Below are 18167 nucleotides of genomic sequence, written 5' to 3'. Positions count from 1 at the left end.
AAGAAAGTGAGGGTGAGCTCAGCTAATATCCAGCAAGGAGCTGAGGCTCTCCTTCTGATACCCTCAAAAAAACGAATCTTACCAATAACAATGTGAGCTTGAAACTGGATCCAGCCAGGTGTAGTGGCTCACGCCTGTAATCTCAGCACTTTGGTAGGCCAAGGTGGGAGGATCGCTTGAGCCCAGGAGTTCAAGACAAGCCTGGGCAACATAGTAAGATCTCATCTCTATTAAAAATAAAAATTAAAAAAACAGGCTTAGTGGTACATGGCTCTGGTCCCAGCTACTCAGGAGGCTGAGGTGGGAGCGACACTTGAGCCTGGGAAATCAAGGCTGCAGTGAGTTATGATCACACCACTGCACTCCCAGCCTGGACAACAGGAGAGATCCTGTCTCAAAAAAAAAAAAAAAGAAAGAAAGAAAAAGAAAAAGAGAAAAAGAAAGCAGATCAGGCCTGGCGTGGTGGTTCACACCTGTAATCCCAGCACTTTGGGAGGCTGAGGAGGGTGGATGATGAGGTCAAGAGTTTGAGATCAGCCTGGCCAATATGGTGAAACCCTGTCTCTACTAAAAATACAAAAATCAGCCAGGGGTGGTGGCACTTGCCTGTAGTCCCAGCTACTCGGGAGGCTGAGGCAGAAGAATCGCTTGAACCTGGGAGGCAGAGGTTGCAGTGAGCCAAGATCATGCCACTGCACTCCAGCCAGGCTGACAGAGCAAGACTCTGTCTCAGAAAAAAAAAAAAAAAAAAAAAAAAAGGAAAGAAAGCAGATGCAGATTTATCCCCAGTTGAGGCTCAGATGAGATCCCAGCTTGGCCAACTCCTTGATTGCAGCCTGTGAGACCCTGAAGCACAAGACCCTGCTGAGCCCTGCCCAATTCCTGACCCACAAAAACTGTGAGCTGATAAATGTGGGTTGTTTTGAGCTGCTAAGTTTGTGGTAGTTTGTTAAGCAGCAATTGGTATCCAATACAATGGAATACAACAGAGCAATGAGAATGAATGAACCACAGCTACTTAAAAAGACATGCTTGAATCTCCCAAACATAATGTCAAGCAAAAGAAACCAGACAGGAGATGGAATCTGTAGGATCCCATTTACATAAAGTTCAAAAACAAACAGAACTGGCCAGGCGCAGTGGCTCACGCCTATAATTCCAGCACTGTGGGAGGTGAGGCAGGTGGATCACCTGAGGTCAGGAGTTCGACTTCCGGACCAACATTGTGAAACCCCACCTCTACTTAAAATACAAAAATTAGCTGGGCATGGTAGCAGGTGCCTGTAATCTCAGCTACTTGGGAGGCTGAGGCAGGAGAATCACTTGAACCTGGGAGGCAGAGGTTGCAGTGAGATCATATCATGGCACTCTACCCTGGGTGATAAGAGCAAAACTCTTGTCTCAAAACAAACAAACAAAAAACAAAAAACAGAACGAATCTATGACATTAGCAGTCAGGATAGGGGCTACCCAAGGGGGTGGGTAATGACTGGAAGGGGTCACAGGGAGACTTCTAGGGGTGCTGGTAATGTTTTGCTTCTTGACCTGGATTCTGGTTAGGTGGGTGAGTACACTTAGTAAAAATTCAAATGGTGTCTCAGCCCATTTGTAATGCTATAAAGTGCAATTATGACCTGAGACAAAATGTATATTTTCAATATGTATATTATCTTTGATAAAAAGTTTACAAAAAGGCGGGGTGCGGTGGCTCACGCCTCTAATCCCAGCACTCTGGGAGGCTGAGGCGGGTGGATCACGAGGTCAGGAGATCGAGATCAGCCTGGCCAACATGGTGAAACCCCATCTCTATTAAAAATACAAAAAGTAGCCGGGCGTGGTGGCATGTGGCTGTAGTCCCAGCTACTCAGGAGGCTGAGGCAGGAGAATCGCTTGAACCTGGGAGGAGGAGGTTGCAGTGAGTCGAGATCACACCACTGCATTCCAGCCTGGGCGACAGAGCGAGACTCCATCTAAAAAAAAAAAAAAAAAGTTTACAAAAAGTACAGCACTTTGTAATCTGGTAGCCAAAGTTTGAATTCCAGAACCACCATGTGCAAGATTGGTAACTGGTTAAGCTACTCGACTTTTCTGCGCCTCAGTTTCTCTTTCTGTATAATGAATTGGGCTAAGAACTAAATAAAACTGTGCATGACATGGTGGTTGGTACCTTGCTAGCCTGAATAAATATGAGCTGAATTTGTTAACCACATTCATAAAGGTTCATTGTCACTCACAAAAATATAGTGAAGGTTTGCCCACATGCCTGGAAGTAGAATTTATGGAGTTGTCCAGCAGGTGCCACCCCATAGAGACTGCTGGGTTCCCAAGAATCACCTCTAGTTGTGACCACAGGAAGGAGCACATCCTATCTCTTATATCCACATCCACATCTAGAAAGGTCTCAGAGTAGCCGGCCAGATAATATGAGACTAGTCATCCAGAGATCAGGTTTGTTCTGGAGTGGGACTGAGACCTGATGCAAATCAAAGTTTCTCCAGAGTGTTTGTGACCTGGGTTGAGATTGGGGCTCTCTTCCCACAGCATCAGAGAAAAAGAAAACAGGCAATAATTGTAAACACTCATAGAGCCATTCAGTTGTACCAGCCACTGATCCACTGTTTCATACATCTTAACCCATTTAATCCTTTCGGTCAGTGCTGTTGTTATACCCATTTTACAGATGAGGGAAGTGAGGCACAAACAAAATACAACAAAAACCAGGCCCAGGACAGGTGGGGCCAGCACACTTTGCAGTTTTTGAATGGATGGTACAGACAGACCCCCCACAGCAAAGCGCAAGGAACCAAGGGGACTGACTTTGAAGACCAATTTGCAAGATAACTGAATGCTCCAAACCAGCATGAAAGAGTCGACATGAGATGAAGCTCCATGTTTCCTCATTTTCTGCCAGGGGAAAAGGCAAGGATGGCTGCAGAAAGCCTCAGTTACCAGTTATTCTCTCCATGGTTTGAAATTATTTTTATGAGTCTGTGTGTGTAGGTCTGTATATAAAAATCCGTACTTTCTAAGCTTATATGGTCAGGTTACTAATGGGCCGTGGAGTCTCTAGTGGGCCCTCTGCTCTCTGTCATCCATCACCCTGCACAACAGCTTGGCTATTTCCTGCACTCTGTACTCTCTAGTTCTTGCTCTTCCTCTGGCTCTCTTTCATGCCATGGAGGCTGAGGAAGCCGCACCTCTCCTGGCCGGGGCTGGGGCCTGAAGCCAGCATTCATTTCATGTTGGAATGCAAGGGCAGCAGGAGAAACATCACACGGGTCTCTGAGGATGGAGCACAGGGGTAGGCTCTCCCCAGGCAAGAACAGCCCAGGGAAGGTGGCTTGGAAGGAATGAGATTTTATGGGGGCAGAAGTTCTGCAGAAAGGAAGCCCAGCACCCAATGTCAGCAGGTAATGTGGGTGGCAGGCCTGAGCTGCCTCCTCTTGGCTTATGCCCCCTTCCCTCCCTGCCCTGGGCACTGCCTGAACCTTTGGACAGACAAGAGTGCAGGCTGCTCAGAAGTGAGAGAAAGCAGGTGTGAGTAAGTGGCATCTTGTGATTGTGACAGCTGTCACCTGTAGTTCCCCAGGGGAAATACCTTCCTTGTCACATTCATCTAGATTCAAATCCTGCCAGATTTTCTAGCTGTGTGACCTTGGGCACATTTCTCCCTGTCTCTGAGCCTTATTTCCTACAATATGGGCTTGGTAGTCACCGAGAGTTCAATAAAAGGTTAACTGTAGGCACTGCCAAGAAGCACAAATAATCTAGAAATATCAATTTCTTTTTTCAAGGACAGTATTTTTTTTTTCTTGTTTTGAGAAGGAGTCTCGCTCTTTCACCCAGGCTGGAGTGCAGTGGCGCGATCTCGGCTCACTGCAGGCTCCGCCCCCCAGGGTTCACGTCATTCTGCTGCCTCAGCCTCCCGCGTGGCTGGGACTACAGGCGCCTGCCACCTCACCCAGCTAATTTTTTGTATTTTTAGTAGAGACGGGGTTTCACTGTGTTAGCCAGGATGGTCTCGATCTCCTGACCTCGTGATCCGCCCGCCTCGGCCTCCCAAAGTGCTGGGATTACAGGCGTGAGCCACCACGCCGGGCCTAGGGACAGTATTTTTAATGCCCCATCACTGTTTAATTGCAAGGTACAACTCTCTTACTCAGCCCAGAAAATTATATCGTAAAACCCTAAGTTATTGTGTATTTGATTTTCTGTTTTTGAAGTGAAAATGGATGATACGGAATTGGGTTTCAAGAATTTTGCACACACTTGAGATAACAGTGGCATCCTGAGGGAGAGAGGATCCAATTAAGATTTGGCAACTTCGGCTCCACTGATTCTGAGTGTCAGCTTTGCTCTCAGTTTAGGATTTTTTGTTTTTCACTGAGATATCAGCTAACAGCAACAGATGAACTCTCAAAGCCTGGTGAGGGGCATGGGCTGTTCCAGCTCATGGCCAGCCTGGGTTTCACTGGGGTCTCTCTGATAGTGAGCAAGTTTGTGTCCTGGGTTCATGTTAATGACAAGAGTTTGACTAAAGACAAGCATGGAGGGGTAGTGGTAGGGGTGGAGATGGTGTTCAGGCCTGGGCAGGGGACTAGAGAAGCCAACATCCCGGGGCGAGCACAGGTCAGCCCAGCAGTCCTCAGAGGACAGGAGGCCAGGCTTCAGAAGGGTGGCAGGGGCTTCCCCCTGCATATTTATTCATTCAAACATTGTTCTAGGGACTGGTGGCACAGCAGCAAACAAAACAGGAAAAAAAAAATCCCTGCCTTCATGGAGTTTAGATTCTACCAGGGGTCAGGGAGGGACACAATAAATAACATAAATAAATAAAAGAAATAGTATGTGAGTTGATGATAAGTGATGTCTTAGTCCATTTGTGTTGCTATCAAGTAATACCTGAGGCTGGGTCATTTATCCAGAAAAGAGGTTTATCTGACTCACAGTTCTGCAGGTTGTACAAGAAGCATGGTGCCAGCATCTGCCTCTGGTGAGGGTCTCAGGCTGCTTCCACTCCTGGCAGAAAGTAGAGCCTGCAAGTGCAGGGATCACATGATGAGAGAGGAAGTGAGAGTGAGTGAGGGGGAGGTGCCAGGCTCTTTCCAACAATTAGCTCTTTAGGGAACTGATAGAGTGAGAACTCATGTGCCCTACAAGCCATCCATGAGGGATTTGCCCACATGACCCAAGCACCTCCCACCAGGCCCCACCTCCAACACTGAGGAGCAAATTTCAACATGAGATTTGGAGGGGTCAAATATTCCAACCATAGCAAGTGGCAGAAAGAAGGGAAGAGGGATAGAGTGTTGAGGTTTTTATTTTGTTTGGATGTACTTTTGTTATTCTTATTTTTATTTGCTTTTGTTGCTCTTGTTGTTTTTATTTGCTCTTTTTTGTTGTTTATTAGATTTCATGGTGGTTGTTTTATTTTTTCAAAAAACCAATTTTAGAAAAGATGGTATGTGAGTAAAAAGCTAAAGTAAAGAAGGCAAAGGAGACCCCTGACGGGAACTGCATTCCAGGCAGAGGAACGGGCAAGAGCAAAGGCTCTGAGGCAGAAACGTGTGCGGAGCTGGGCCTGACCCTCTCTGTTCCTGTGAAGCCATCACTTGGGTCCCAGCCCTTGTGGTCCCTCCTAGCATTTTACGCCTAGAATCTTTCTGGTTGTAGGAAACTGATCCAGGCAGAACCTTCCAGACTGAGGGCCTGAAAGAGATTTGTAGGGACAGGCTCCAGGAGAGGTCTCTGCAGTTCAGCTGCATAAATCAGGGTTTTGTCAAGCTTGTTGCAAATGCACATTCCTGGATTATGTCCCAGACCTGCTAAATCAGAATCTCTGGGGTCTGTGCCCAGAAGTCCACATTTCTAAAAGCCTCCAGGCACGTTTGAGCATCTTCACCATATATTCCACCACAAATCGATGTCCATGATTTCTCTCTCAGATCCTCTTCCTATTGACTAGATGTATTAGTCTGTTCTCACACTGCTATAAAGCAATTCTCTGAGACTGAATAATTTACAAAGAAAAGAGATTTAATTGACTCACAGTTCTGTGCTGCTAGGGAGGCCTCAGGAAACTTACAGTTATGGCGGAAGGCCAAGCGGAAGCAAGGAAGCTAGCATGTTGTAACATGGTGTAGCAGGACAGAGAGAGAGCAAAGGGGGAAGTGCCACACTTTTAAACCATCAGATCTCGTGAGAACTCACTCGCTATCACGAGAAAAGCAAGCGGGAAGTCAGCCCCCATGATTCAATCACCTCCCACCAGGCCCCTCTTCCAACACGTAGGGAGTGCAATTCGAGATGAGATTTGGGTGGGGACACACAGCCAAACCGTATCACTAGGGTAGAGTGTGCCATAGTTCATCTCTCTTAGAAAAACGTTTAGAGTTTTTCTTGAGGTGTCTGGTCAGCCATTTCCTGCCAGTGAAAGGAATCACTCTCTAGGTAGAGTCAGCAGGTGGCTCTGCCCTCAAGCAGAAGTGGGAGGTGGCGGGAGATAGGATTTGCACATCTTCTCAACACACTCCATCCCGCGAGTCCTGTGCCTGCTGACAAGCAGTTTCTTAAGGACAGTAACTGTTCCAGGTGTATTCTGGGATCAGCGTGTGACATTTATAGGACTCAAAAGATGTTTGCAGAGATAGAGAAAGGGCAAAAGAATGAATAAATGTCACTCTTAACAGGGAGGAGCAGAGGCAGCAGGATTGTGAGTTTGGAAATATTTTTTCCCCAGCACATGGAAGAAATCCTTATTCTTTCAAAATTGTTCACTCCACCCCATCCCTTTCCCAATCCCCACCCCACTCCCAGAGATCCTCTCTTCTTACTCTTTCTATTTTCTGGTCTGTAACGGAAAGGACTAGAGATTTGGGTAGGGCAGGGGGCATACTAACCTCCAAGGGTCTCATGAGTTCAGCTCCATCAATCTCCTACCTCTCCCTATCGCCCCCCACCCTCCGTCAACGCACCCAGCTTACAGCGAGGGGTAATGGAAAAGATTCTTGAATCAAATCTCCTCCCTGCTCCTTCCTCGCTGTAAAACCTTGGGCCATTTCTGTGACCTCTGAGCCTCCGCTCTCCCATCTGTGAAATGCGGCAGGCTCTTGGGGCCTGGGGCGTTCAGCAGGCGGTAACCCGGTGGGCGTTCCCTGCGCGGTCCCACGTCTCCTCTGCCGCGCAGGCCACGCCCTCACCTGTTAGGCTGGGCCCCGCGGCGCCTGGCGGCGTTGCCATGGCAACGCGCGTACACAGGCTGGGCGGGTGAGTGGGGTGCCGGGGGCCGGCTGGAGACTCCGCGGGAGCGCAGCCGGGAGGCCTTGCCCCGGAGCGGGCCCGAAGCCTCTCGAGCTGGCAGGGCTCTCGGCGGAGGTCGGAGCGTGGGCCTCCTCCTCCCGCCAGGTGAGTGCGGCGCGGGAAGGGGCGGCGGGCCGAGACCGGGGACCGGAAGGGGCGGCCCCACGAGGACCAGCGCTGGGAGAAGGAGGGGTGGCTCCCCGGCCCCATCCTGCCGGATCCAGGCTCCGGTCCCCGGGAGCACCCCAGTAGCTGCCCCAACACCAACCCCTCCTTTCCAGGTGCAGGCCCCACCCCGCCCGCGGAGGAAGCCCCCGGGAGCCTTAGACCCCTCCTTGGCACCAGCCATGCCACTCTGGGAAGTCCTGGGGGGTACAGCTGGGATTAGCAGGGGCATCCCTGCTGCCCCTGACTTAGGAACGACACCCACCCAGCGGTCGGAGAGACTCCCCCCTTGCCTAACCTCTCCCTTCCCAAATACAACACTGAGGAATTTCTAGGGCTCTCAAGCCACTTAAGACCTGGTAACCCCTCAATAGAAATTTTGCTTCTCTCACTTATGACCCATAAGCAGGGAGTGCAGATGCCTGAAGCTCTTTTGCTCTTTTTCCATGGTCGGTGCCCTATGTCTTAGAACTAATTTACAGAGTTTAACGCATCTAATCGCTTTCTACAGTGTTTTCAGGTAGGAAAGTGACTGCACAGGGCAAGATTAAAGTGGGGAAATAGAGCCCAACCCATTCAGCTAAAGAAATAGACTTTTTTTTTTTTTTTTTTTTCAGATGTCATCTAGGATAAATACTGAAGGGGAAAATGAAAGGTAGTTACTGTCAGAGGTTCTTAGGCTACCCTGACTTACTTTTAAGCATTATTTTGTATTTTCATTCATTCATGATTTACTGAGCACCACTATGTGTCAGGCATGGCAGCTCTGGGGGCCAGAGGGGAGTAATGAACAGACTGAGGAACTGCAAAGGGTCTGAGATTTTTACACTACTTGCAAGCTAAGTTAGCCTGCCACTGCTGAATGATGCTAGCAGAAGACCAGAGACTCCAGGACCAGAGACAAAGGATGTTATTACTCACAGCACAGCAGGCACTGTGAGCTTCATGTTTGCGTTGGTTCCCCTTGCCCTGCAAGTACTCCGGGGTGATGCAGGACAGCTCAGGTGGATGCTGTGCACACTGCGAGTCTGTGTCCCAGCTAAGGAACCCCAAGCTCAGGAAACTCCAGTCTTTTAAAAGGGGCTGCTAGCCAGTGCCCAACCTTTGCCCTGGAAGGAGATGACTTTTTTTATTTTTTTTTAAAGTCTTGCTCTGTCTCCCAAGCTAGAGTGCAGTGGCACAGTCTCAGCTCACTGCAACCTCTGCTGCACGGTTTCAAGTGATTCTCCTGCCTCAGACTTCTGATTAGCTGGGACTACAGGTGCACGCCACCATGCCCGACTAATTTTTTTGTGTTTTTAGTAGAGACAGGGTTTCGCCATGTTGGCCAGGCTGGTCTCAAACTCCTGACCTCAGGTGATCCGTCCACCTGGGCCTCCCAAAGTGCTGGGATTACAGGCATGAGCCACCGTGCCCGGCCAGAGATGACATTTTTATCATAAACAAATCTGCACTCTGCCCTGGATAGGGACACTATCCCTATCCTTTTAGGATATTTGCCCTACAGATGTCCTTGGAAGATTGTCTGGAACAAAATCTGTCAATGTCTTTGCTCTGAAGATGGGTACAAACACAGGAAACCCATGGAGAATTGAGTTTAACAAAAACAGCACAGTTCGGGCTCTCTTGGAACATATCTCAGTGAAAGGGAAATAGTAAACACATAGCTAAGTAAAGAACAAGAAAATGACAGAGAATGATAAGCTCAAGGAAGGAGCCACAGCAGTGACACATGCTAGCTAGACAACAAAGTGACTGGTGACGCCTTTAGCTGGGGTGGTCAGGTAGCTACCACAAGGCACCAGCTGTGGGAACATCTAGGGGAAGAGCTAAAAAAAAAAAAAAAAGCCAGTCATTCAGATTTGGGGGTTTACTCTGGAGGCATTTCCTGTGGCTTTCCCCCAAAAGAGACATTTCTCGAACGTTGACTTCATATTACTTTTAGTTTGGATGTGGTGCTTGATGATGTAGTCCTCTGCAATTGAAGATTAATAACTCAGGCAATTTGAGGGCAACAGGGCATGGTTCTTTTGGAAAAAGAAGTGTCTTTTTATCCCTATTAAAGATAGCAGACTTAAAATTCTCGTTATATGAAAGTATTAATATTTCTGAGGATTTCCCATAGGCTTCAGAATTTACAAACATAAACTATCTGGCTTGTTTTTATTTCTCTTACTCCCAAGTGTCTTTTCTTTTTTGCAGAGGATAGAATTCTGGTGTTAAGGGCTATCTGTTATTTCACATCCCAAGTGTCAACAAAATAGTGACAACCTCAGTATCCCAAGTGACAACCTCTCCCTCCCCCCACTCAGTCACTCTCTCTGCTCCCCCATCCCATCCCCTCCCCGCCTAGCAGTGATGGAGGTGTAAAAAGTTGAGAGCTGCCTGAGGATTATATAGTGGTGACACGCAATGGCAATCTCCCTGCCCGAATGCTAGGGGACCTTAACCTCTCTGCATCTCAGTCTCCTTTTCTGTAAAGTAGGGACAATAATGACACCCACCTTGCAGGGTTTCTCTGAGGATGAAAAGAGTATATTCAAGGAAAAGTGCCTGGCACTTACTAAGGACTCCATAAATGATGATAGAGATGATGATGAAAAGCAGAGCCAGCCCTGAGAGTCCGTACCACCACAACTAGTTGAATTTTGTTTTTATCCATAGTCCAATAATTTGGCATTTCACTGACTTTTCAATTGAAAGGAAAAGAGAGAGACTGTTGTTGTTCTTTGGCAAGGAATTGAGGTGGAAGATATCACACTGCATCTTTAGACATAATCTCAAATCGGATTCAAGCATCGAGATGAATTACTGTCAACATTTTAGAACTTTCTGAAGTCACTGAAGTGTTTGTCTTAAAAGATGTGTATAGAACTTATTTTGAAATGCACCACAATATAAAATGGATGGACACACGGATAGATGGAAAGACCTGTGATAAAGCAAATATGGCAAAATGCCGATGGTAGAATCTAGTGGTGGGTACATAGGAGCTCACTATCTGCTTCTTTCAGCCTCTCTGTATGTTGACATTTTTATAGTAAAATGCTGGGGGGAACACTGTGCAGGGTCCTGATTACATGGCTGAGCTATAATCTTGATATTTTGCCTTTAGAAGTAATCTTTTTTCCCCTAACTAAATAAATGAAGAAGTGCAGCGATTTAAAAAGAAAAACATCATCTAATGCCTGCCTCTCCAATGATAACTCTTTAAGAAACTCCAAAAGCAGACGTGGTGGTGTGCCTGTATTCCTAGCTTCTCTGGAGGCTGAGGCAGGAGGATCAGTTGAGCCCAAGAGTTCAAGGCTGCAGTGAGCTGTGATTGTGCCACTGAACTCAGCCTGGGCAAAGAGCAAGATCTCATCTCTAAATATGAATGAATGAATAAAATAAGCTCTATAGAAGTTTAGGGTTCCTTGGATCAGAGTTTGAGAATCCCAGGTTAACAACACTAATAAGAGTAGTACAAATGAGTGTTCAATGTGTGCCAGGCACCATTCTAGATACCTCACGTGTATTATTGCATTTAACCCATTTTAGGCTGGGTGTGGTGGCTCATGTCTGTAATCCCAGCACTTTGGGAGGCCAAGGCAGGAGGATTGCTTGAGCTCAAGAGTTTGAGACTAGCCTGGGCAACATGGCAATATCCCGTCTCTTTAGCCAGGTGTGGTGGTGCACACCTGTAATCCCAGCTACTCGGGAGGCTGAGGCAGGAGGATTGCTTGAGCCCAGGAGATCGAGACTTCAGTGAGCCAAGATTGCTCACTGCCCTGCAGGCTGGATGACAAAGTGAGACCCTGTCTCAAAAAAAAAAAAAAAAAAACACCCATTTTATAGATGAGGAAACTGAGTCACAGAGAGAAAATAAGTAACTCACCCAAGGTCACAGAGCTAGTAAGGGATGGGTTAGGAACACAGAACTTGAATACTTGGTAAGTCAGATCACTAAGCTCATACTAAGCTTGATGGGAGGTGGAGAGCAATCATCAGTGGAACTCAGATTTGTTGTCAGGTTGTTTTAGCTTTTGTTTGTGTCCTGAGTTACTTCAGAAATGCCGTCTGTTTGATTATTAGAACCAGGCTTCTCTATGCTAGATATCGTGGTTAGAAGAGATCATCTTAAAAACCTGCAGAATTGTCCTTGTCATCATTGTTGACTCATCTATCTAATCCCCCCCTTCTGATTTCTCACTTTGGACATGACTCTGTGGTTATTTCATTCATTCTAAGTATGATGTTGTTGAACAATTAGAGGACTGCATTTTCTAACAAAATTCTTTCTGAAAACTTTATGTAGGGAAAACAGAGAGGATGAAGGCCTATCTAAAGAGCGCAGAAGGCTTTTTTGTCCTAAATAAAAGTACCACAATTGGAAGGCATGAAGATTCAGACCTTGTTTTACAGGTAAGAAGTCTTCCCACCTGTTCCCGTCCCCTCGCTGACCCCTTCCTTTTCCCTCTCTAACAGTCCTTAGTGTTATGTGGACTCCAGGCTCTTGTACACCACAACCTTGGGCAAGCAGCCATACCTTTCCTTGGTGTGCTACCAATAGCCGGTTGCCAAGGGTACCCATTTCCCTGGCATAAGGAGTGAAGCTGAGTGCTGGGCAGAGCGTCATGCGCTCCCATCCTTTGCTGAACACATCTGTCACTGTCCCACCCGTTGCAGAGCAGATGAGCCCCAAAGTAGGGCTTATCCCGAGAGGGTTCTTGGCTTTGCACAGGAAAGAATTCAAGGGCAAGCCAGGAGTAGAAGGAAACAGCTTTATCGAAGCAGCAGTGTTACAGCTGTATGGCTGCTCCTACAGAGCCCGGCCACCCTGTAGACAGAGAGCAGCAGCTCAGGGCAGTTTTGCAGTCATATTTATACTCACTTTTAACTGCATGCAGATTAAAGGCTGGTTTATGCAGGGAAGGGATCATAACTTAGGATCATTGGATGCCATGGAAAGGGGAGATAATGCCCGGGTGTTGCCATGGCAACACTACGTTGACATGGCACACTGGTGGGCAGGTCGGATTGAAAGTTGCTTTCACCCTGTCCCTATTTTAGCTAGTCCTCAGTCTGGTCCAGTGTCTGAGCCCCACCTCTGGAGTCGAGTGCCACCTCCTACCTCACACTTGTGGTCATCTCCCCAGCAGCCTGATGTGTGGTTCAGAAGGTGGGCACAGAGCTGGTGCTTTGGCCTTTGCCTGCTCTGGGCTAGACCTCTCTTCTTTTCAAGACCCCGTGGGACTGCCGTGGGCCCCTCAGAGGCCAGGGAGGCCACGGAGCTCCAAGCCCCTGGCTTAGCCTGGACATTCTTTCATTTTCTGAATTAGCTGTGGTTTGGTCCAAAGCCTCAGCTCATTGACAACCAAGGAAGTTGAAAGAAGGAGAATAATAATAAAAACAGTGGCTTTGAGCCTTTTTAAACATGGAAGGGGGTTAAAATATTGAAGTGGAAAGAGAAAAAATGCTGTGGAATCTCTCTATAACTGTGAGAAGAAGATCTCTTTCAGACCTCACTCAATAGACTTTTTTAACCCTTCATTTTGAAATTAGAGATTAACAAGAAGTTCCAAAATAGTAGGTAGAGATCACAACTACCTTTCACCCAGTTTCCTCCAGTGGTTATATACTATGTGTGACTATGGTTATATACTATGTTTTGACAATATCAAAACCAGGAAATTGACATAAGTGCTGTGTGTGTGTGTGTGTGTGTGTGTGTCAGAGAGAGAGCGAGAGGACAATGTGTGTAGTTCTGTATCATTTTATAGATCACATGTGTATTAATAGATTTGTGTGCATCAATCAAAAAATTGTCTTACCTCTTCTGCTTCCTTTCCCTTTCCATATAAATTTTAGAATAAGTCTGTCTATATCTATGAAATGTCTTGCTGAGATTTTGATAGAAATTGTGTTTAAATCTATACATCGATGTGGAAAGAATTGATATATTTACTATGTGGTTTTTCAATCCATGAACATGGTATGTTTCTGTGTTGATTTAGGTCTTCTTTGGTTCTTTCATGAATACTTTGTAGCTTTCAGCATACAAATCCTGTGCATGTTTTGCTGGATTTATACTTAAGTACTTAATTTCTCCTTTTTTGTTTGTGATGGTAGATGGTATTATACTTTAAATTTCAGGGGCCACCTGTTTATTGCCAGTATATAGAAACATAATTGATTTTTGTATGCTTATATGGTATCTTGCAACCTTAACTGAACTTTCTAGAAGTTTTTTTGTCACCTGCTTAGGATGTTACCATGTCATCTGCAAATTAAAAGTTTTATTTTTACCTTTTTGATCTGTACACTTTTAATTTTATTTTCTTAAGATATTGCATTGGCTGGGACTTCCAGTACTCTGTTGCATAAGAGTGGTGAGAGCAGTATAAATCTTTATATTTGCCTTGTTCCTGATTTTAAGGGAAAAGCATTCAGTCTTTCATCATTAAATATTATATTAACTGTAGGGTTTTTTATAGATGTTATTTATCAAATGGAGAACATTCCCCCTGCATTTCTAGTTTTCTAAGAGTTATAAACACAATCGATTTTAAAATAATTCAACATACCTTCCCTTGAGATTCTCATCCGTGACATGGTCTCCCTACAAGGACACAGAAAACTGTTCAGTGTACAAAGTGGAAAAATCAAATAAAAAGAATCGTCGTTTCTTCTGTATCGTAACAAGGGATAGATTTAAGGTAGTTTTACTTTCTGGGTGGCCAAGGTAGAGACAGTGATCTCTCTTTTGAACTGGACTATGATATTAGAAAGCTGTAGTAATTTTTAAAAGCACAGGCTTTGGAGGTAGACCTGGATTTGAATCTCTTAGACCGTTTTCTGGCTGTGTGACTTCAAGCAAACTACTTAATCATGCTGAGCTCATTTTCTCCATTTATAAACCACTTTTTTCACAGGGCTGTAGGGATTAAATGAGAAAATGCATATAAAGTACCTGGCATATGGTACTAAGTAAATGACGCCACAATCATTATTGCAGTCACATAAAGTGGGACTGAGAATTTTTGTTCACAGGGTTAAGGTGGGTATCCACTGATACTAACAAGCTATTTGGAAACGGGAACTAATGAGGACAATTATTATATATATAGACAAAAATTGAGGAGCATTGATTGTATAAAAATAATTGACTGCTTACTGCTCCTTGGCCTTAGTTTAAAAAGTAAGTCACCACTGTCAGCAATAGTTCCATTGATTTATGAAGGAATCAGTTGCATTTCCAGAAGCATGAGCTTACACTGGCTCCTGAGAGAACAGATGATACATGAATTGCCAAATGCTTTGTGAATAGACTTTTAATGGGCTTTTATATCTTCTCTTAGACAAATCCTCTTCCCAAAGCTTAAATCGATTTGGGAGAGGAGATTTGCTTTAAGAAGGGATGTGGGGGACACAGGTCTGTTCTGAAGAACTGAAACCTACAGGCATGTCCATATTTTTCAGAAAATATTTTATAAGACAAGATAAGGTGAAAATTGCCCCTCTTTTGCCTTCACTGGGCCTTTCTGATTAACCTGAGAATCATGCTTGATCAGCTAGAAGCCACCCTGAGTAATAATTCAACAGTCAATTTATCATTTGTCTTATTTGTGCTACTGGAAGTCATTCCGCTAAATAGAGTTCAGGAATCTTAAAAAAAAAAAAAAATCAGCTGTGAAATTACCCAGCATTTACACCTAGCAAAGAAAGAAGATTGTTTTATTTACTTGGATAAATCCTAAAGAATAGGGAGCTATGCTTCTAAAGATTTATTAATATATTCATTTGCAAAGCTGCCCTTTTTTGCTTATTAATATTATAATATTCTGACATCATTCACATATTCTGATAATGGAAGGTAATTATGGGCTTATTGTTTTTTAAAAAATTGGGAGAAAGTAAACTGTAAAGAAGAAAATAAAAATCACTTGTAATCATGTGACTCAGGGACAATCAATTTAGATATTTGTAGGGTTTTGCCCTCCAGACTTTTTTTTTCTGTATCGTGAAAGGAGCATGGTTTCCTAATGGCAATAGGAAGCTTCTTTTAGCCAGCCTGGTTTTTGCTGTTATTATCACTCATTCATTCCACAGACATTTGCCTGGAGCCCCAGCACGGAGACAAGCCTGGGGATACTCACACATGGTCCCTGCAATCAGGAAGCTGCTAGGAGAGAGACATAGGTCAGAGGATCTGCAGAGCCTGGATGGTTTCAAGCCTATGTCAGGGCTCTAAAGGAAAGGAATATGGAGGATGAGAAGGACTTAACTAGACAAAGGGAGAAGGAACAGAGTGTGCAAAGGCCCTGGGGTGGAAGAGCATATGGAGAGCCTGATGGACTGAAAGAAAACCAGTGTGTAGAGGTCAGAGTGGGAAGGGGGAGAGCTAAGAGGCAGGCAGGACTCCATGCCACTGTAAGGATTTTGATCTTGATCTGAAAAACAATGGAAAGATGGCACTGATGGATTTTCAGCAAGTGGAAGTCCTGCCTGTTGAAATGGGCTCCCTGGCTGCCTTGTGCAGAAATCAGGAGCTCCTTTCAGAATCTGCCCCTGCCCCCACCTGCATTGGACAGGGCTGGAGTACCTCGGCCACCAGCCTCGGTCATTTCAGAGCTAAACCTTCTGGTTATAATCTGTATAATTTGATGTGGTTTTTGAACTGTAATGTTTATAGTTGGATGTGGCTGTTACTTGAACACTGATAAGAAAGGGACTTAATTCTTCCAGAACGCAGCAATGTCACAAGCCAATGGTTGCTGGGTTTTTCATGTGCATGAGTGTGATTGTTAAACATGAATCCCGAGGCTTTCTGACACAGTGGGGTTAGGTGAGGTCAGGAATCTGTCCATTTCTCTGCTCTGCAGGTTCAGGTGAGGGTCCCCACGGAGATGCTTCCAGGACCACACGGCCAGGCACGGTGGCTCACGGCTGTAATTCCAGTACTTTGGGAGGCCGAGGCGGGTAGATCACTTGAGGTCAGGAGTTCAAGACCAGCCTGGCCATCACGGTGAAACTCCATCTCTACCAAAAATACAAAAATTAGCTGGGTATGGTGGTGCATGCCTGTAATCCCAGCTACTTGGGAGGCTGAGGCAGGAGAATTCCTTGAACCTGGGAGATTGCCGTGAGCTGAGATTGTGCCACTGCACTCCAGCCTGGGTGACAAAGTGAGATTCTGTCCAAAAAAAAAAAAGAGTGGAGAGCTGATCTCCTTAGGACCTCACCCTGCCCTGCCCTACACCGAGGCGGTTTCAGGATTCCCTTTACAATTGACTTGTAGGACAGCCAGAGTCGATGCAGTGCCGCGGCTAGGAGGGTGAAGATCATGGAGAAAAGCAAAGGACAGAAACTGCTGGGGGATACAGGTGAAACGCTCATGCCTGCCCCTCTGCCCTTTGTGGACAGCATCCTTCTAGTTGACTCCTTTCTCTCTAGGGGAAATGTTCTCTATAGCACGTCAGCCCCTTCTCATATGGGATCCTCAGAGGGTCAGGGCACAGGAGTGATCTAACAAACACAACAGAACCATCCAACCCAATGAGTCGTATCCCTTTGCCTGGCACCTGCCATTTCTGGGCTGCCTATAAGAACTATAAGAGCCTGCATCGAAGTCTTTTTTATTACTATTAAACAATGCTGCACTGAATACCTTTCACGCATCATTTCATGGACGTGCGAGTCCATGTGCCATGTCAAAGGACATGTATGGCTGCAGCTCTGTTGGCATCGCCACACTGCCCTCCAGTGAAGGCTTACAGGGCCAGTTCCCCACCAACAGTGGGGGCACCCCCTCCCCTCCTGAGTGGAGCATGTGACCTACCTGGTGCACAAATTTCTGCTCATCCAAGAGGCAAAACATGATATCCATGACATTTTAATTCACATTTCCCATTCTATGCGTGAACCCCTCAAGTTTTGAGAGAGAAGGTGACAGGTGGACATGAACCTGGATAAAGATGCTTACCCCTCCCCGGTCCTGTGATGAAATCCACCAAAAGAAGCAGGCCTGGGGGATGTCCAGCTGCCCGCTGTCCCATCAGGACGCGCCCGTTCACCTTCCTGCCTCAGCTGTGCTCGCACACTCAGCCCTGGCTCCCCACTGGGCGTCCTGCGCTCTGTGATGTGCCTCGTGTGATCTCGTCAGTCCTTGGGGAACTTTTCTCTCCCCTGATGTCACTGGTCAGTTCCCAACACAGCAATGCATGGGCCTACTGTCCCTTCAGCACGTGGAGGGCTTGCAAGAGGAAGAAGTTCCAAGAAAAGGACTAGATCATCATCTCTCTTTTCATTAAATACACATAACATAAAATTTACCATCTTCACCATTTTAAGTGTACAGTTCAGTGGCATTCATTGCATTCACGTTTTTTTGGGGGGGAGGGGTGGGGAGACAGAGTCTCACTCGCTCTGTCACCCAGGCTGGAGTGCTGTGGCACAATCTTGGCTCACTGCAGCCTCTGCCTCCCAGATTTAAGTGATTCTTGTGCCACAGCCTGAGTAGCTGGGATTATGGGCATGTGCCACCACACCTGGCTAATTTTTGTATTTCTAGTACAGACGGGGTTTCACCACATTGGCCAGGCTGGTTTCGAACTCCCTACCTCAGCCTCGAACTCCACCTGCCTCAGCCTCCCAAAGTGCTGGACTTACAGGTGCAAGCCACCGCACCTGGCCTCACATTGTTACTCTGCCACCACCATCCA

The 18167-nt window shown here is 46.1% G+C and overlaps 1 protein-coding gene and 1 long non-coding RNA gene across 14 annotated transcripts in view; one reads left to right on the top strand and one right to left on the bottom strand.

Moving 5' to 3' along the window:
- Window positions 1-1809: 1809 nt before the first annotated feature.
- On the bottom strand, window positions 1810-6120 carry LOC134735642 (uncharacterized). The gene is made up of 3 exons (XR_010118959.1): window positions 6086-6120; window positions 4948-5036; window positions 1810-1970 (listed from the first exon to the last, which is right to left on the bottom strand). It is a non-coding gene; the product is annotated as an uncharacterized lncRNA (long non-coding RNA).
- Window positions 6121-7210: 1090 nt separating this feature from the next.
- Window positions 7211-18167, top strand: part of FHAD1 (forkhead associated phosphopeptide binding domain 1) — a 152963-nt gene continuing 142006 nt past the window's right edge. For 11 of the 13 annotated variants that reach the window (XM_063631798.1, XM_063631802.1, XM_063631807.1 and 8 more), the window contains exons 1-2: window positions 7261-7404; window positions 11762-11868. In XM_063631798.1, the coding sequence (XP_063487868.1) occupies window positions 11776-11868 (93 nt within the window). In that variant the 5' untranslated portion in view covers window positions 7261-7404; window positions 11762-11775. Of the gene's footprint in view, window positions 7405-11761; window positions 11869-18167 lie in introns of all 13 variants that reach the window. The other 2 variants (XM_055261903.2, XM_063631808.1) reach the window with 2 other exon arrangements.

The sequence above is a fragment of the Symphalangus syndactylus genome, chromosome 22 (genome assembly GCF_028878055.3).
Source record: "Symphalangus syndactylus isolate Jambi chromosome 22, NHGRI_mSymSyn1-v2.1_pri, whole genome shotgun sequence".
Lineage (NCBI taxonomy): Eukaryota > Metazoa > Chordata > Mammalia > Primates > Hylobatidae > Symphalangus > Symphalangus syndactylus.
Note: the sequence above shows the minus strand (reverse complement) of the source record. Positions and strands in the feature narration are given on the sequence as shown.